Genomic DNA, 20,970 nt, shown 5'->3' with positions numbered 1-20,970 from the left:
TTTCACCTAGTTGGCAACAACTTTTCATAATATAGTATCACCAAGCACTCACCCAGACAGATATGTTTATATATAATGTCTCTCCTTGTCATCTCTCCTAAGAAAATAGGGATTATGATCAAGAGTCATGCTACAAGGGTGTTCATTATGGTGTTTGTTTTGTTTTGTTTTTGAGACGGAGTCTCACTCTCTTGCCCGAGCTAGAGTGCTGTGGCATCAGCCTAGCTCACAGCAACCTCAAACTCCTGGGCTCAAGTGATCCTACTGCCTTACCTCCCAAGTAGCTGGGACTACAGGCATTCGCCACCATGCCTGGCTAATTTTTTCTGTATATTTTAGTTGCCCAATTAATTTCTTTCTATTTTTATTAGAGACAGGGTCTTGCTCTTGCTCAGGCTGGTTTCGAACTCCTGACCTTGAGCAATCCTCCTGCCTTGGCCTCCCAGAGTGCTAGGATTACAGGCATCAGCCACCACGCCCAGCCCATTATGGTGTTTTTTATAATAGCAATAACCTAGAACTTACATATATATTTTGTGAAAGGAAACAGATAAATTAAGAATGGTACATTTATAAAAGAAAAAGTATACAGTTATTGAAACTCATGATTACAAAAATTTGGTATAGAAAAATGGTTACAAGTTAAGAATACAAAATAGTATCTAGTTTTCTCACCTGAAATCTGAGATAAAAATGGTCCCTACCTCATAAATTATAAGTTTTTAAAAGAGGTAAAATGCACATAAAATTTACATTCTTAATCATTGTTAAGTGTACAGTTCAGTAGTGCTAAGTATGTCCATATTGTTGTGAAACCAATCTCCAGAATTTTCATCTTGCAAAACTGAAACTCTTTACCTATTAAACAATAACTCATCATTTCCCCCTTTCCCCAGCCCCTAGCAATCACCATTCTACTTTGTCTGTATGAATTTGACTACTCTCAGTAGTTTATATAAGTAGACTCATACAGTATTTGTCTTTTTGTGACTAGCATATTTCATATAGTATGATGTCCTGAAGGTGTATCCATGTTATAACATGTATCAAAATTCCCTTCCTTTCTAAGGCTGATTGATTAAAATTCCATTGTATTATGTGTCACATTTTGTTTATCCATTCATCAATCAATGGTCACTTGGTCACTCTACCTTTTGGCTGTTGTGAATAATGATGCTCTGAACATGAGTGTATAATTACCTCTTTGAGATCCTTCTTTCAATTTTGGGGACTATTGTTATGGGCTGAATGTTGTACAAATGTTGAAACCCTAACCTCCAATGTAACAGTACTTGGAGTTGGGGTCTTTGGGAGATAATTAGGTTTATATCAGGTCATGATGAAGGTGGGATCCCCATGATGGAGTTAGTGTCCCGGTAAGAAGAGGAAGAAAGATCAGAGCTCCCTCTTTCTGCCATGTGAGCAAACAGCGAGAAGCTGGCTGTCTGCAAGCCAGAAACCCTTCTCTAGGAACCAAATCTGCCTGTACCTTGCTCTTGGATTTTTCAGCCTCCAGAACTGTGAGAAATAAATATCTGTTATTTAAGCCATGTAATCTATAGTATTTTGTTATAGCAGCCCAAGCTAACCAAGACAGATTTATACCATAAGTAAAATTGCTAGATCATATTGTATTTTTAATTTTTTGAGGAACCACTATACTGTTTTCCATAGTGCTGCACCATTTTACGTGCCTACCAACAGTGCACAAGGGTTCCAATTTCTCTATGTTGTTACCAGTCCTCACCTTTTCTCCCCATTTATTTGTTAAAGGAACTGTTTTATTCTATGGAATTTCCCACACTCTAGATTTGGCTGATCATATCTTTGTATTTTCATTTAACTTGTTCCTCTATTTCCTACATGTCCTGTAAACTAGCACTTAGATCTAGATTCTTGATTAGATTAAGGTTCGATTCTTCTGGCAAGAATAACTTGTAGATGGGACTGTGTTCTTCCTGTTGCAATACACGAGGAGGCATGTAATGTCTGCATATCCTACTTTTAGTGAGGTTAAGATTATTAGTGAGTTTAGGTGTTTTTCAGCCAAATCCATCCATTAAAGAGGTCCTCATCAACATTTGCCTAATGGCTTTAACAGCCATTGATATCATTTTCCAGATCTATTATTTCATTAGAGAGTACAAAATGGTAATATTTTAATTCTAATAGTCCTTTTGCATTCATTAGCTAGTATTGTTCTATGAAGAAGAGCTTTCCCTCTATCAGGTTATCCTGAAATGAAATTACTGCTGGAATGACAGAATAAATGATTTTTTCCTTTTTATTTATCAATTTTGAGATCAATAAATTGGTCCCTGCCAATCTTCAAAATCGAACAATAGGATTTTTTTCTTGGAGTGTGTGTGGGGGGTTGATTATGAACATATAGACTTTTATATTTTTTACTTGCTTTCCAAATACTGTTTTCAGTTATCAGAGTATTTCTAGGCTTCTCATTAAATACCATTGTGGACTGCATGCGGTTGCTCACACCTGTAATCTCAGTTTTCTGAGAGGCTAAGATGAAAGGATTGCTTGATCCCAGGAGTTCAAGACCAGCCTTGGGCAATATAGTGAGACCCCCATCTCTACAAAAAATTTAAAAATTACCCAGGCATGGTGGCATGCACCTGTAGTCCCAGCTTCTCAGGAGGCTGAGGCAGGAGCATCATTTAAGCCCAGGAGTTTGAGGTTACAATGAGCTATGATCATGTCACTGCATTCCAGCCTAGGTAATAGAGTGAGACCCTGTCTTTAAAAAAAAATTAAAAATTAAAAAATAAATACTATTGAAACCTATTTATTTTCACTTTAACTTAGGCTTCGTCAAAGTTATTGAGCCTTAATAATTGCATTCCACCCCTGCAACCAAATACTGATTAATATTTTATACCAACTGACCCTTATTCTGTCCTAAGAATGGTGAAAAAAGGGAAGGAGTTACTAGGTTTGCCCCACCTCCAGACAGGAAGTTGGATTAGCACTTTCCTTGGACCAACTCAGAAGGTGGCCTTCCCTTTCCCTAGCTCTTCTTCAACAGTTTCTTGCCTGAACTGATTCCACCTGCTGAAGAATGCTGAACATAAAAAGGTGTCAAAGACAAGGCTGTTTGGGCTGCCTACTATCCCTTTCTTTTAACAGACCATTTTTTCTTCAAGAACTAACCCTGCTCCACCTGGTAGGCTAACCATTCACCTGCACCTTGCTCCTTGGCCATGGCAGGGGACCTGGGACCCAAGGCAGACTCCTCAGCCAAGCCCCAGAGTTTTACTTAGGCTATCGGCAAAGATTTGGACTCTATTTCCCGGAACCACGAGCTATTAGAGTCATCTCTTTCAATGGAGCAAAAACAAATACAAGGTATGGTCTTTGTGCATTTTAATCCCATGGACCATAAGTAGTCCTATGAGCACGGCTAAGGCCAGCTCTACGCTTGGACTTATTTTGTTGATTCTTACAATTCCTTTTTCATTAAGCTGGTTTCAGTCTGGTTTCTTTCACTTAAATCTAAAATATCCTTAACCCAAAGGGAGAAACCAAAACATAAAGGAAATGAAATATAGTGTATGGAAAACAGAGAAACTTAACTGAAGGGCACAATAATGTATTTCTCCAAACCTCCAACTGTTTAGTCGGTGAATTTTATACCTGCAAGGAAACTTACAAGTTGCAGTCATGTACCACATAACGATGTTTCAGTCAACCATGAACCACACATATGATGATGGTCCCGTAAGATTATAATAGCACTTTTCTAGCCTCCTTGGCAGTTGTGGTCATGTGACTAAGTTCTAGTTAGCGAGATAACAACAAAAATGGAATGCGGTATATTCGGGAGCCTTGTCAATCCTTCTTTTTCTTTTCAGATACAAGGTCTTATAATACTATGTTGCCCAGGCTGAACTCACAAGTGATCCTCCCACCTCCGCCTCCCAACTATCTGCAACTACAGGCAACCCTTTTTTTCTATTCTTCAACTCACTTCTTCAGTATTGCTGCCTAAATTAGAATGCAGACATCCTGAATCATGAGTCCAACCTATGCTCAGTGGCACAAGAGAAAGACAGCTGGGTTTGGCGATGCCATGGGGCACCATGAAGCCTAGACTGCCTTCCCTGTCTTTTATTTACATGGCAGGGAAGTAAACATGGGGGAAGCAGGAAGCCCAGAGCTGGCTGAGGCTGGAGGAGGAAGGGGAGAGGAGGGAGAGGAAGAGGTGGTAGGAGAGGAAACAGCAGATGAGGGGATAGGAGGAGAAGAGGGAAACAAAAAGGAGGGAAGAAGGAACAAGAAGGAGGAAGGCAGAGAAAGAAAGGGGAGGAGGAGAAGAGGAAAAGGGGAAGGGAGGAGAGAGAGAGGTGCAGGAAGAGTGGCAGGAGCAGAGACCCAAGATTAAATTGGAAACTATTAGTTATGATGCTTTCTGGTAGGAAAGCTACAGAAAATTAATTTAAGATGATGGAAATAATAAGGTAATGTGTTTATCATCTCAGGTATGAAATCCACGGATAGGAATAGGATGGGCTTGAGCACGGTAGGTTTAGCAGGGCTCTAGCTCCACAAAATGGCTACCATAGCTTCATGTTTAGACAGAGCATTGATCAAAGGAAGGAGAACCTTCTTTATCTCTTTTTTAAAAGTGAAGAATACTTTTCCAGAAGCTTCCTAGCAGACTTTCCCTCCAGTCTCACTGGCCAGAACTAGATAATATACTGATTGCCAAAGCAATCACTGGCAAGGAAAATAAGATTACCATTAATAATAAACCATTGGTCTCACTCCCCGCCCGGGTCCCATTTCCCCACTCCCTTTCCACTCCTAAAAAATAAAAAATAAAAAATAATAAACCATTCATACTGTACAAGATTAACCTCCATTACTGGGGATGGGAATCTCCTTCCCCTGAGTCACACACAGGAAGAATAGACCCAAGACCACTCCTTGTGGTTGTGCATAGTCATTGTCATTTGTAAGGTTATTATGACAAGTTTCCAGAAGATGGCAGTAAAGTGCTTGAGGACAGGGCACCTTTTCCAGATTCACAGTCACAGCAACCAGACCCGGTAGATACCTAACAAAATCAAGATTCTGTTAGGAGGTGGGAAATGCGTGCTTGATAGGTAATAAGAGTTCTGTAACAGAAAATAAATAATCCAATCTATTGTAAACTTTTTAAAATTATATGTTGTAAATTCTATTTTAATGAATAATCCATTCTAGGGTTAAGAAAAGTTCTGAAAATCTTTATTCAATTCCAATATAGTTACTCTAAAATATATACATATATATATATATATTAGACAGATATCCTAAATTGAAAATCATAAAGTACAAAACCCACTATTATTACCCATAAAAAGTTTAAAATAAGGTGTCTATGTTGATTTTTACAAGAGCAACATCATTCATATATCAAAAACCCTACCTTCTCTCTCTTTTATATCAAATGATTAAGGCATATAGAAAATTACTATACCATGAAAGAAGATATCAATTGAATAGATTAAATATTGTCACCGAAGATTAGTCACATAAAGCATGATTAATTAAGAAATCTGAGATTTAAATAAAATATTAAAGTTCATTCACTATTTCTGTCAACTACATGTCCACAGAAAAGAAAAATAGAGTCAAAATTAAGCAAGCAAATGATAAGCTTGGGAATACACAGTGATATGTCTGGAAAAATTTTTTTAAGTGAGATTGGATAATCAATTTTTTTCATTCCTGTAACTTCTATCATCTTTTCTTACTATCAAAGCAAAACTGTAAAAATGATTATATGTTATAAACATTCAGGGAGTTTTCTTTGGATCAGTTTACCCTTGGGGTCAATAATATATGCAACGTGTACGATGAAATGGAATTCCTTTCATATCTTCCCTATGGTCACGGGCATAGTCCCATAAGAAATAATCCAGAAGAATGGAATTGATCTCTTCATTAGGTATGTCACCCTTTTTTTCAATAAGCTCCAAAAGACAATCCCGGATAAGCTCAACACACCAAAGTGAGCAGCCTCTGATTTCCACCTCTTGCTTATCCCCATACGAGAGCATCTCTCCTGCAATGGGAAAACAACAGAGCAAGAAGCATTAATAGTCCATGATACAAAATCTACTCAGAACTTTACTGCAGAACAAAACACAGTATTTTTTTATTCTTTTTTTTATTTCAAAATATTAAGGGGGTACAAATATTTTTGTTACATGTATCATTTTTGTAATGCTTGAGTCAAGACTGTAAGTGTGCCCATTTTCCCAAATAGTATTCATTGTACCTGTTAGCTAGGTTTCTACCCCTCCCACCAGCTCAATCTGAGTTTTACTTCCCTTTGTGCACATGTGTTCTCATCTGTTAGTTCCAATTTAATAGAGAGTGCATGTGGTGTTTATTTTTCCATTCCTGAGATACTTCAGTCAGGATAATGGTCTCCAGTTCCATTCAAATTGTTGCAAAAGACATTGAGTCATCCTTTTTTATGGCTAAGCAGTACTCTAAAACACAGTGTTTAAATAGTGCTCATTTTAAAATCATAAGCTTCAGACTTTGCTTTTGGTAATTTAAACCATTTCTAGACTTGGGCATTAATTTTATATTACAAGTTAAATTCCACAAGGACAGGGGCCATGTCTGGCTTGTTTGTCTCAATATTTCCAGGATCTAGCATAGCACCTTGCACATACCAGCTCCCCAACAAATACCTAATAAGTGAATATGTGGTAACTATAAATTTAAAAATATGACAGCAAGTAATAGTTATTAAAAAGAAAGGATTTAAAATTCGGTTTGAGGCTGGGCGCGGTGGCTCACGCCTGTAATCCTCGCACTCTGGGAGGCTGAGGCGGGCGAATTGCTCAAGGTCAGGGGTTCAAAACCAGCCTGAGCAAGAGCGAGACCCCGTCTCCACTATAAATAAAAAAGAAATTAATTGGCCAACTAATATACATAGAAAAAAAAAATTAGCCGGGCATGGTGGCGCATGCCTGTAGTCCCAGCTACTTGGGAGGCTGAGGCAGCAGGATCGCTTGAGCCCAGGAGTTTGAGGTTGCTGTGACGCTGATGCCACAGCACTCACTCTAGCCTGGGCAACAAAGTGAGACTCTGTTTCAAAAAAAAAAAAGTTCGGTTTGATATTAAAAAATTACTGCAAATTTTGGAGGGTTCAATAAACAGCACCTCCCCTCCTTGCTTGGGTACTGAACATTGTCTTGGGGACACTCTAGGTGCATCAGAGAGAACCTGGGAATCAAAGTTGTTAACCTGAGCAAAGAAAACCATGACCATTCTTTGGATTCAGGATCCTTTTAGTCAGCTTCGCCTAAATATGGAGCTGAGAACTCATACAAGACCTCCAGTCTATTCAGTACCCATCTCCAGGGTATACCTGATCCTACAGGGTACCCACTGGCTATGTCTTACCACTGAGACTAGAAAAGGATTCATCAACTCAAATGCCTGTAAAGATCAGGCAGATAAACAAATGCAGCAATCATATACAAACTGTGGTGAGCCAGAATGTGTGCTGTCCCGTCTAAAGTTAGCATGTTTCCATATTTCTTGTATAAGAGAAGTCAGAAAGTTTGATTTTTATTTTAAATCTCCTCATTTTCAAGTACTGGAAACTAAAAATTGCTTATTGCTTAAAGCACTGCTGAAGCCAAACAAAACATATATGCAGTCTATATTTGGCCACCAACCTGCACCCTTACACAGAGCTTTAGAGTACTCAAGAGGCCCTGTGATCTTAAGTTGTGTTACGTATGCCCCTCTATGCAGTTTTCCCATGGGATTAGGCACTGGGTGATAGAACAGATGGGAGAAGGGAGACTAACGGTACTCCTCCATTTCCTTATTTTGCCCCAGGTGCTAACATACAAATTCATACCTTCCTCTTCAGTTTCCCCCTTCATCTCTAAACCTGACTGTCAACTTGCCAAAACTGCAAAATCAACCACAAAAGTGACCTCGAAGGCAGAGGCCACCACCCAAGCAGAGCCATAAGATAAGACCACTGCCTCAGCTGATAACTTGACTGCAACCTTGAGCCATAGGCACCTAGTTAAGCAGCATCCAGATTCCTCACCCAGAGAAACTGTGAGATAATAAATGTTTATTGTTTTAACCACTAAATTTAGTATAATTTGTTATACAGCAATAGAGAATAGCAGTGAGTTGAACTGTGTCCCCCAAAATGATACATTCAAGTCCTAACTCTTGGTATCTGTGAATGTGACTTTATTTAGAAATAGGGTCTTTGCAGATATAATCAGGTAAAGACAAGGTTATACTGAATTAAGGTAAGCCTTAAATCTGACGACTGGTGTCCTTATAAGAAAGGAGAGGACACAAAGAGATGGAGGAGACACACAAGGAAGAAGGGCACGATTAGTGTGATGCAGCTACAAGCCAAGGAATGCCAAGGATTGGTGGGAGCCACCAGAAGCTGGGAGGAGGCAAGGAAGAATTATACCCAAGAGCCTTCATCTCTTCTGAATTTTCTTGTGAAAAAAAAAGGGGGGGAGGCCTTCCTAGAGAGGATGGCCCTGCCAACACCTTGATTTCAGACTTCTAACTTCCAGAACTAAGAGGCAATAAATTTCTACTGTTTTAAGATAACCAGTTTGTAGTAATTTGATATGTCAGCCCTAGGAAACTAATATAGCAATTTACAATATGGGATGGGACATGGACTTTAAAACAGAAAAAGACTATTCACCATTACTCATCTGGGAAAAAAAAATAAAATAAAATAAAAAAAAAATAAAAAACAGAAAAAGACTGAATCATTTGAGTGGACTGACAACATACATTAGAGTAAGAGAAGTAATATAGCCAATGTATTAGGGCTAAAAGCTGGCCCTAGATTCTTCACAGTGAAGAATCTAAATTTAGCCAAATTGCATTGTCAGTCTTCATAATTGGCTACGAAATATGACTTTGGTGAAGAGACAGATTAAAGACAAAGGGGACAGAAACCTGGGTAGAACTTCCAAGGGCTATCCAGGAGATACCCAGAAGAGGTAAGGGAGAGGGAAAGGAATGTAAGTATAGCACATCCTTAAGTTTGGAAGAAGCATCACTGGAGGGCCAGTTAAGGAAGGTCCTGCCTCATCTAGTCAAGCTGAGCTGGTTCTAAGTTTCACTTAAGGTAGTCTTTCTTTTTCACTTAAGGTAGTCTTAAAAAATCAGTGCACTATGCTTGTGTGTGTTCCTTTACTATTTTTATAGTTTTTTATTATCTTACTTTATTTCTCCTCTAGTTTTCCAGTAAGAAACTTTTTGAAAAATCAAATTTTGATTAAATGAACTAAGGGGCAAAGGAAATTGTCTACTCCATGTCAAACTAGCTAAGGATAACAGACTCTTTTACAAGATAGGCATAAATGGAGGCAGTAACAGCCATAGCTGGATATCTGGAAAACAGCCTCTGAAGCTGACATGGATGGGAGAAGAAAATTTTGACATCTCTGTGCAACTATGCTAACTGATCCTTCTCATAGGGGTTTTTATCACAGTAGCAGAGACAATTATGTGTTATAAAAATTTAGAAGGAGATGAACAAATCATCAGAAGTCAGGAAAAGCTACACGGAAAAAAGGTAGCATTTGAGAAAAAAAATGCTTGAGGAAAGGGAACCTTTTTCAGATTCACAGAATGTGTGTGGGATGTGTAGGATTTGAATTTATAAAAAGAAAGAAAATTAGGACAAGGGAAACCATGCAAGAGAATGCTTAGAGAAAGGAATGAGTAGTGTAGGTATGTGTATGTATACATGGGCAGGCGGGTGGGTAGGTAAGTAAGTGAATGAATGAATGAATGAGCAAGCAGTTGAATATGGCTATATGAAAAAGATGCCCTGATTGCTAAATGTGATTCCTTTTAAAGGTATCCAACACTTAATGACCCAGGACAGGTGCATTATGACATAAAATAGCATGTTATTTTTCAAACGAGGAAATGGAAGACAAAATGAATTGCCTAAGTCAGCACAAAAACCTGGTGGAACCAACCATAAGAATAATGGTACTGTTATATTCTGTTTTATTCTGATTTGGGGAGATTTAAATCTATTTCACAAGAGACAACTAATCATAAACATTACTTTTTTTTTTTTTTGAGGCAGAGTCTCACTCTGTTGCTCTGGCTAGAGTGCTATGGCATCAGCCTAGCTCACAGCAACCTCAAACTCCTGGGCTCAGGCAATCCTCCTGTCTCAGCCTCCCGAGTAGCTGGGAGTACAGGCATGCGCCACCATGCCCGGCTAATTTTTTCTATATATTTTTAGTTGGCCAATTAATTTCTTTCTATTTTTAGTAGAGAAGGGGTTTCGCTCTTGCTCAGGCTGGTTTCGAACTCTGACCTTGAGCGATCCTCCCACCTCAGCCTCCCAGAGTGCTACGATTACAGGCGTGAGCCACCACACCCAGCCCATTACCTCTTTTTAATAAAGAAAAAAGCAAAAATCCTTTACCCAAAAGAGAGAAATTAACATGAAAATCATATAATTCTTTTTCTTTTTTTTTTAGAGCTAGGGTCTCACTTTTTTGCCCAGGCTGGAGTACAATGGTGCAATCACAGCTCACTGTAACCTCAAACTCCTGAGCTCAAGCAAGCCTCCCTTCTCAGCCCCTGGAGTAGCTAGGATTACAAGCACGCACCAACATGCCCAGCTAATTTTTTTATTTTTATTTTTTGTGGGGATGGTTCTCACTATGTTGCCCAGGCTGGTATCAAACTCCTAGCCTCAAGCATAATTATTTTTCTTATATGAGGAAATGTTTAAAAAACAAAAAGCTACTTTTCACACAAACTTCTCAACTCAATTTACCTATTCTTATATATTATTAATATAAGGCTCCCATTCTTGATATCAATAATCATATCCAATAATGGTGAATAAATAAGCCTAGAGAAGTAAGTGACTTGTGCAAGATAATCCAGTGGTAGACCATGGAACCTTCTGACTCAAAATCCAGTACATATCACCTATCCCTTAGCCTACCTTTTATATCACAATGTAGTGTGCTGTTCAGCTTAATTAACACTCTTCAAATACTACAGCTGATGAACTGTCAGCGTTGCACATTTTCATGTAACATAAATTTAGGTTTCATTTTATTAGACTCTAGAATTAAAATGTTCAAATAGCACAATTTTCCACAATATCCATATTCTACAACATAACAACAAAAGCCATTTTCTCTACATTTAAGGTTACAAACCTTTGAGAAGCTTCTTTAGTAGTTCATCAGAGTATTTCAGGGCTCCAAGGTGAACAAGAACCTGAGGTAATCTATAGTCAGCAAACATGGTGATGCTGGAGATATCTTTAAAGCAGCCATCTCCTTTTCCTTCTAATACACTCCACGTATCTGCTACAAGGATTTGGGCTCGTTTGTAAAAAGAAACTCTTTTCCCCTGATGAATGAAGAGAATATAAATGTTACCTGAGTATCTGACAGCTTTGTGTATGCTATTTTAAAAAGGCACATGTTGAATAATCTTACTGTGTTGGTAAGAATTTATACACCTTTTACAGAAAACAAAAGGACTTTAAAAACATTACCTCTATCACTCCAAATTTGCTTCCCATTTTTTTCAAAGCACATAGAATACAATTTATGTAATCCTGGTACTATTATCTTTTTAATAGCATGACTTCATATACATATTTCTGTATCACTATAATCCAACTCTTATTATTTTTGACATCTAAAGAATGTTCCTTTTGAAAATTTCTTAAATTAAAAATACACATGTTGGCCGGGCGCGGTGGCTCACGCCTGTAATCCTAGCTCTCTGGGAGGCCGAGGCGGGCGGATTGCTCGAGGTCAGGAGTTCGAAACCAGCCTGAGCAAGAGCGAGACCCCGTCTCTACTATAAATAGAAAGAAAACTAATTGGCCAACTAATATATATAGAAAAAATTAGCCGGGCATGGTGGCACATGCCTGTAGTCCCAGCTACTTGGGAGGCTGAGACAGAAGGATCGCTTGAGCCCAGGAGTTTGAGGTTGCTGTGAGCTAGGCTGACGCCACGGCACTCACTCTAGCCTGGGCAACAAAGTGAGACTCTGTCTCAAAAAAAAAAAAAAATACACATGTTTTTCTGACTGAAACATAATTCACATTAATTGTATAAAATACAGAAGAATTATAAAAAAGAAAATAATCATCCATAAGCTCAGGTCTGAAGAGAATTACAACATTCATTTTTTAACTGTTCCCTTTCAGATAACATGATTCTTTTTGAGATAAAGACATAATTGATCCCCTAAGCACTCTGGAAGGCCGAGGTAGAAGGATCACTTGAGATCAGGAGTTCGACACCAGCCTGAGCAAGAACAAGATCCCATCTCTAATAAAAATAGAAAAATTAGCCGGGCGCAGTGGCATGTGCCAATAGTCCCAGCTGTTGATCATTTATGTCCTTTTTTTTTTTTGAGACAATGTCTCTCTCTTGTCACTTGGTTAGGCTACAGTACAGTGGCATCATCATAGCTTCCTGCAACCTCAAACTCCTGGGCTCAAGTGATCCTCCTGCCTCAGCCTCCCGAGTAGCTGGGACTATTGGCACATGCCACTGCGCCCGGCTAATTTTTCTATTTTTATTAGAGATGGGATCTTGTTCTTGCTCAGGCTGGTGTCGAACTCCTGATCTCAAGTGATCCTTAAGGTATGCCTATTACAACTGAGCCAGACTCACTTTTACTAAATAAAAATTTGATTGGGCAGAGTGGCTCAAGCCTATAATTCAAGCACTTTGGGAAGCCAAGGTGGGAGGATTGCTGGAGCTCAAGAGTTTGAGACCAGCCTGAGCAAGAGCAAGACCCCATCTCTACTAAAAATAGAAAAATTAGCCAGGCATGGTGGCGTGCACCTATAATCCCAGCTACTTGGGAGGCTGAGGAAGGAGAATCACTTAAGCCCAGGAGTCTGAGGTTGCTGTGAGCTACACTGATGCCAGGGCATTCTAGCCTAGGTGACAGAGAAAGACTCTGTCTCAAAAAAAAAAAAGAAAGAAATTTAGGATCTGATGCCACTGCACTCCAGGCCAGGTAACAGAGTGAGACACTGTCAAGAAAAAAAGAAAAGAAAAACACACATGTTCATTTTTTGACATGGTGTAAAGTCCATAAATTAAGTTGAGGGGTTGGGAAACACACCGTCATTAAAAAACATTCCTATGTTATGCTATGAATCTATATTTCCAAATCAACCCAAATATGACAACCTGGCAATTATTATTCCATCTAAACTGGATTTATATATGGTAACTAGGTTTCTAGTTAAGTCTAGTTTTATAAAACAGCAAGACACAAACCTCAATTTATAAAACTGTATATCAAACACAATTATTACATCATAAAGTTTATTATAATAGAAGCTATTATCTGATATTGTAAACAAGATTAACAGAGCAAAATGGAAAAAATGAGGAATCAAACTAATATGACAAAATCAATGCTAGCATCTAAGAAAACACAGAAATTGTCACATCATGACCACTGTTTCCATGGTAGCGGACTAGTATATCATAAAGATTAGGTTATAACACCACTTAAAATGAAAAAAAGAAAAAATATTCAAGTGAGAAATCTAAAAATAAATTCAAATAATCTATAAAATATTTTCTTAGTAAGCCAATTATGGTTTTTAGTAATCAAATGATTTTAGTAATCAAATTCTGGGCCTCTAAAATATTAGCTGTTATCACTAAAAATACCAGTAAATCCCCAAGTAAGAATTCTCTATATATCCCAAAATATTGCTTTGTGATTAAAATATTTTCAAAATAGTACCTTTATAAAATGATTGTCAGTGAAAAACTCTACGACCATGAGTTAATTTTCTTGAACAAATTCCTCAATAAATTTATCATGAAAAAATAGAAAAGTCAAGGATTATAAATGCTTAAGAGTAACATAAAATGTTATCTGTCGAAATATCAAAACACATTTTCATATATATTTATCAATATGTCAGAGGAACAACGATAGCTTAAGGAAGCTTTTTTTTTTTACAGTCCTACAGACAGATGATTTAGTAATTATGACTTTTACAAAATTACTGCATACTCTAAATCAGAATCACTTTAAAAGAGCTTAAAAAAATACCTCTTGCTTCACCTATTGATCAGAATCTTTGAGGGTGATGCTATGGAAATCTGGATTTTAAGCTTCCTAAGTGTTCTAGGGCACAACCAAGTTGGGAAATCACTGATCTAAATCTGTCTGAATTACAAATTTTTAATTTTATTCATCTGTTCATAATGTCTACAAATGAATGATATTCTCAGTAAATAAGTATACATTTAAAACACCTTTGACTATTTTTGTGTGAATTGTTAAAGATCAAAAAATGTAACAACTGGCAGGGAGCGGTGGCTCAGGCCTGTAATCCTAGCATTTTGGGAGGCTGAGGCAGGTGGATTGCTAGAGGTCAGGAGTTCAAAACCAGCCTGAGCAAGAGCGAGACCCTGTCTCTACTATAAATAGAAAAGAAATTAATTGGCCAACTAATATATATAGAAAAAATTAGCTGGGCATGGTGGCGCATGCCTGTAGTCCCAGCTATTCGGGAGGCTGAGGCAGGAGGATTGCTTGAGCCCAGGAGTTTGAGGTTGCTGTGAGGTAGGCTGATGCCATGGCACTCACTCTAGCCTGGGCAACAAAGCAAGACTCTGTCTCAAAAAAAAAAAAAAAAAATATATATATATATATGTATGTATGTATGTATATATATATATAATGTATATATGTATATACATATCAACCTGTATGTATGTATGTGTGTATATATATATATGTATATACATATCAACCTGTAGGGAAAAAAAAAAAGAAAAGGAAATGTAATAATAAATTAAAAAATAAAATAAAATAAAATAAAAAGTACTCTTCCACTTCTATGCTGTAGGAAAAAAAAGGAAAATGACATTTAATAATAAATTTTAAAAAATAAAATAAAATGAAATAAAAAGAAAAAATATAACAACCAACTAGCCGGTGCAGTGGCTCAAGCCTGTTATCTTAGCACCTTGGGAGGCTGAGGTGGGAGGATGGCTTCAGGCCAGGACTTAGAGACCAGACTGAGCAAGAGTGAGACCCCATCTCTCCAAAAAATAGAAAAATTAACCAGGCGTGGTGGTGCACCTCTACAGTCTCAGCTTACTGCGAAGGCTGAGGCAGGATCGCTTGAGCCCAGGAGTTTGAGGTTGCAGTGAGCTACACTGATGCTACTACACTCTAGCTGGGGCAACAGAGTGAGACCCTGTCTCAAAACAAAACAAAACAAAAAAATGCTGCTGTGAAAAAACTGGTGCCATGAAAGAATTTTTACTGCCATAGAAAAGTATTCACAATGTTAAATTTCAACACAGTTCATACTGCATGATCCTATTTCCCCCCATGAATACACATTCATACATATATATACACATATAAATATATAAAAGACCCACTGACTAGCCTTAAAAAATTTTTTTTAATTTTTTGAAAAACTCAATTATCAACAGTGGCTACCTGTCAGTAGTAGAATAGGGATTGCTTCTCTGTACTTTCTAAATTCTATAATTAGCATATTTTACCTTTGCAATTAGAAAATTTTAAAATACAAAATATATTCAATTGTGATACTTTGTGAATTTCAAAATAAGTCCCAAAAGTTCATTAGAATTCCTCCATATTTGGAATTAACTGGGCAATGTGCTTTAACTATTTGTGTGTCTTTTAAATTAATATACAAAGAGAACTATAAATTGACTGATCAAAGCATTAAGTGAACACCACTATGTGCTCAGTATTATTTTAGGCATCATAGGGGTTACAGAAATATAGTGCTGGCCGGGCGCTGTGGCTCACGCCTGTAATCCTAGCTCTTGGGAGGCCGAGGCGGGCGGATTGCTCAAGGTCAGGAGTTCAAAACCAGCCTGAGCAAGAGCGAGACCCCGTCTCTACTATAAAAATAGAAAGAAATTAATTGGCCAACTGATATATATATAAAAAATTAGCCGGGCATGGTGGCGCATGCCTGTAGTCCCAGCTACCCGGGAGGCTGAGGCAGAAGGATCACTCGAGCCCAGGAGTTTGAGGTTGCTGTGAGCTAGGCTGACGCCACGGCACTCACTCTAGCCTGGGCAACAAAGCGAGACTCTGTCTCAAAAAAAAAAAAAAAAAAGAAATATAGTGCTTTTTGGGTAACTAATGATAATCTTTCGAGAAAAATAAATTGAAAAAACATAATACTCCTTGAAAAAAGTGTTAAGATTCTTAAGTATGTTTTTTGTAACATTTTGGAGATTTTTCTGTAAAAATGTATTTTATAAATGACTACTCAAGGGAAATGGTTCATGTATCAATTTTCATTTTAAAATGTATTATCCTGGCTGGGCGCGGTGGCTCACGCCTGTAATCCTAGCACTCTGGGAGGCCGAGGTGGGCGGATTGCTCGAGGTCAGGAGTTCAAGACCAGCCTGAGCAAGAGTGAGACCCCGTCTCTACTATAAATAGAAAGAAATTAATTGGCCAACTAATATATATAGAAAAAAAAAAAAACTAGCCGGGCATGGTGGCGCATGCCTGTAGTCCCAGCTACTTGGGAGGCTGAGGCAGGAGGATCGCTTGAGCCCAGGAGTTTGAGGTTGCTGTGAGCGAGGCTGACGCCATGGCACTCACTCTAGCCTGGGCAACAAAGTGAGACTCTGTCTCAAAAAGAAAAAAAAAATGTATTATCCTTAAACCATGCATGGTGACCTGAGCCTGTAATCCCAGCTACTCTGGAGGCTAACGCAGGAGGATTGTGTGAGCCCAGGTATTTGAGACCAGACTGGACTACATAGAGACCTTGTCTCATAAGGAAAAATAATAATAAAATAAAATGAAATGTATCAGCCTTAAAATTAATCTATATCCTGGTACATTTTTTAAAAAAATAACTTTTAAGCAAAGCAAATCAAAAGCACTGTGTTCTAAAGTAAACTCAGCAAATGTTTGCTAAATCAGTATTATAAGCTACTATATATATATATATATATATATGCACACACACACACATATATATATATATTCCTTTCATTTCCAAAAATAAGGACTCAGGACAACTTGAAAGTAGACAAACTACATGGTGTCACGAATTCATTCCATCCTGACATCATATTAAATTTAATCAGCCTGTTATCTACTAAAATTCTCTCCTCCTAGCCTGAAGCCATCCTCCTACCTCAGCCTCCTAGTAGCTGGCACTACAGGCTCTCACCACTGGTCCTGGATGGAGAACACATTTTGATTTTCAGCCAATAAAGTAAATTTTTTGGAGTACTAAAAGGATTCAATGTTTCTTAGGTTTGAAATATTTTAAATGGCCAAAGGAAAAAGGTCAAAAGTAAAGAATAAGGGAATCACACTGATTAGTGTATTAGTGTCAATTCTGGAATATATAGATTAATAGCTACATCAATGACAGTTTGATTTCTTTTATACACTGTTTAATATATTTGGATAGCCTAAACAATGGACCAAAGGACTTGATCCGTAATTTCCTGAAAAACAAGAAATGAATGACATACTTTGAAGACAAAGATAGATCTCAAAAAGTAACACTTGCATTATTAGCAAAATGGTCAGTCAGAACAGAATGAAATTCAACAGTGGCCTGGGAACTCTCTACTAGAAGCTATCTCTCAGCCTCATTCATACACAGCAACCACACTTCATTGGTCAAAATCCATACCAGTTCAATTAGTCCCTGTCTGGGAGTTTTAGAATTGGCACTGAGAGTGTCTCCCTTGCTCTCTGGTAGCTGAAGCAATAAGATGCAAAATTCAAGGACATTTACCTTTTCTACTTCATGGAGAAAGCTGGTCTGCAGTAAGAGAAAAATGAAACCAACAGAAGCAAAGATGGGAGACTGAATCCTGATGGCATTTGAGTCCCTGATTTGGGGTGCTTCTGTCTCACATACACATCTAAAAATTCTTCTTTTTGCTTAAGCCTTTTTTAGTTGTGGCCTGTCACTTGCAATTACAAGAATCTTAATTAACATAGCTAATCAGGCATCTTTTACTTTATGTAGAATCAAAAGTATAGCTATTTCCTTACTAATGACCTAAGGTAAATCATTTAATTTGTCAGACTTTTTTGCTTCCTGGTCTGCAAACAGGACAATAATACTCCTCATCCTTTAGCCCCACAGAGCTGTTCTGTAGATCAAATGAGAGTGTGTGAATACTTTTACATCATAAAGAGTGATTAAACAGTATTATTGGTAATCACAGTTATTTGTGAATCACAATTACAAAATGATAACTTTTAAAATTCAATTTGATATAAGTATTCATTAATTTATTTAATAGATTCAGTTATTCCTCTTAAGTTACTGCCACTCTATGCCATAGTTAAAATACACTGTAATAAAGGATTCCAAAAGAATTTCACAAAAATAAAATCCAGGTGCATACTGGCAGGGTATAACAAAATGTTCACCATTTTAAAAGTACATCTATTTAATTTTTTTGTACCATAAAACAAATATTGTTAAAGTATGTTATGTGAAAAAGAAAGCCCATAGTATATATACAGTTCATTGAACTTTGCAAGAAATACTTATTACAATTTAGTACACATTCTGATTTTTTTTTTAAGAGAATGGGGTCTCACTATGTTGCCCAGGCTGGAGTGCAATGACTATTCAGGTGCCCCATCATAGCTCACTGTAGCCTCAAACTCCTCCTGGCCTGAAGCCATCCTCCTACCTCAGCCTCCTAGTAACTGGCACTACAGGCTCTCACCACTGCTCATGGTTAGAGTACACATTCTGATTTTCAGCCAATAAAGTAAATTTTTTGGAGTACTAAAGGGGTTCAATGTTTTTTAGGTTTGAAATATCTTAAATGGACAAAGAAAAAAGGACAAAAGTAAAGAATAAGAGAAATACACTGATTAGAAAACATAAAGAAGTGATGAAACACCACTTAATTTTGTTACTGGTTCTTGTCCACAGAGAATGAACTTCAAAATTTAAATTTAAGTTTTTATTACCAAAACAAGTTCTGGAAGTAAAAGAGTTAACTCTAAAAGGATTACTTAAAAAGAATTTAATTATTATGAGCATGTAACAATTGTATATCTTCATAGGGTACAAGTGATCTTTTGATATAGGCATACAATGTGAATTATTCAAATCAGGGGAAGTGGGGTATCCATCACCTCAAGCATTTAACATTTGTGTTAGGAACATTCTAATTCCACTCTTTTAGTTATTTTAAAGTACACCCTGACTTATTGATTATATAGTCACTTTGTTGTTCTATTAACTATGCTTCATTCTAACTATATTTTTGCACCCATTAATCATCCCCACTTTATCTGAGAGGATTATTAAAACTACTAAAATCCCCAACAGAAACAACTCACCTCAAACTGAGTTACATCTCGGTAGGAAGGAAAATTTTCAACAACCAAGTACATTAACTTCTGTGCACTATTTTCACTTTTTCGCACACAATTAAGAAATGAGCCTCCAAACTTCTCCAGCAGAATTTTTCCGGTTTCATTGAGAATCCGATGCCTCTCTTCTATCAAAGGCATGGAAACATCTGAGTCAGAACGAAATATATGGCGAACCTGATCCAGGGTCACTGTGGCATAGTATGAGGCACTAGTCAAAGGTATTCCTTTAGGGAGAAAAGAAAATTCAGAAGAGCAATGTCATACTTTTATATTCATTAGATCCTTGCTTTTATTTTATTTTTAATTTTTTTTATTTCCTTTTTTCTTTTCTTTTTTTTTCCCCAAGAGCCACATGCTCTTTCTGCTGGAGATCCTTGCTTTTACAACAGGCAACTAATATGAAACCAAATGAGGTTATCGGAATGCACCGAAACTGGATGAATAATAAAAGCAAAACTCTCATTTTCTACTTGTTCGCGTGTATTCACCCACTTCTAACTACTGTAATATTACATCAGATGTATTTTGACTTGTAAAATGTTTTTATATCTGTCCCTTTGTTCTCCAGGTGTCATTAAAGCAGCATTGTTTAGAAAACCGACTTTTATGCTTAAGCTGCGATAATGACAAATATTAGGATCATTTCCCACTCCACACACCTCTCCTCATACTTTTAAGCAGAGAGACCTGGAAGCACGTCAGGTTCACCTCGTTAACATATAACTCTATCTCCCAACCTGCTCCCTGGGACACCCCGCCCCCCCAGTAAACTGGCGCCTCAAAGGCTGTCTGGTCCGATGTTCTGAGAAGGGCACCGACCTTCGTCGAGGGCTCTGTTGACTGCGGCGCACAGGGACCAGTACCCACTGTACGTTCTCTCCCTATACTTCACCACACACTTGTGCTCGTTCTGCTCGGACCAAAAGGAGAAGTTGAGAGTGTCTGTCAGGAACACCCAGTTGACCGCGGCCTCGTCTGTCGCCCTGGGGTTCAGCTCATGAAGGGCCTTCCACCCCTCCACGCGCAGCTCCTGCCCCGAAGCTTTGGCCAGCAGCAGCTCGGCTACCCTCCGTACGCCTTCGCTGTCAATGAACACATCCCGGCTGTTTTCTGCAATGAATTTAGCGGATTCCCTGGGCGTTAGGAGCCTGTCCATTGTGCCCCTACCCTTTGGGACAGGAAAACGACGCTTTTGACTTCGGACTGGTCACACTCTCTTCCCTCTCTAGGCGGCGCAAGGGCCAGAGTCCCTCAGCGCCTCGCGCGCCCTACCCACCGTGGGGTCGCCGCCCTAACTAAACAAAGTCCTGCCTGCCCTCCCAGAGAGCGACACTGAGAACTGAGCGTCGCCGGGTAGTGGGATCCCTCCCGTCGCGCTCCCAATTAACCGTAGAGACCGCGGGCTGCGCGCCGCGCCGAGGCCTCAGGCACTTCCGGGAGAGCGTCCCCGCCTCCTCTCGCTCGGGCGCGCGCCAGACCTCGGCTTCCGGCTCTGAAGGTCCGGAAGCCGCTTCGTGG

At 38.4% G+C, this 20,970-nt stretch overlaps 1 protein-coding gene across 1 annotated transcript; it reads right to left on the bottom strand.

Annotated features, from left to right (window-relative positions):
• Positions 1 to 5,224: 5,224 nt before the first annotated feature.
• QNG1 (Q-nucleotide N-glycosylase 1) lies at positions 5,225 to 20,888 on the bottom strand. Its single transcript, XM_012779825.3, has 4 exons — positions 20,272 to 20,888; positions 19,417 to 19,676; positions 11,229 to 11,424; positions 5,225 to 6,067 (listed from the first exon to the last, which is right to left on the bottom strand). The coding sequence occupies exons 1-4, from the start codon at positions 20,606 to 20,608 to the stop codon at positions 5,835 to 5,837; spliced, it is 1,026 nt and encodes a 341-aa protein (XP_012635279.1). The 5' UTR covers positions 20,609 to 20,888; the 3' UTR covers positions 5,225 to 5,834.
• Between the last annotated feature and the right edge of the window lie 82 nt (positions 20,889 to 20,970).

This window comes from Microcebus murinus, chromosome 12 (assembly GCF_040939455.1).
Source record: "Microcebus murinus isolate Inina chromosome 12, M.murinus_Inina_mat1.0, whole genome shotgun sequence".
Lineage (NCBI taxonomy): Eukaryota > Metazoa > Chordata > Mammalia > Primates > Cheirogaleidae > Microcebus > Microcebus murinus.
Note: the sequence above shows the minus strand (reverse complement) of the source record. Positions and strands in the feature narration are given on the sequence as shown.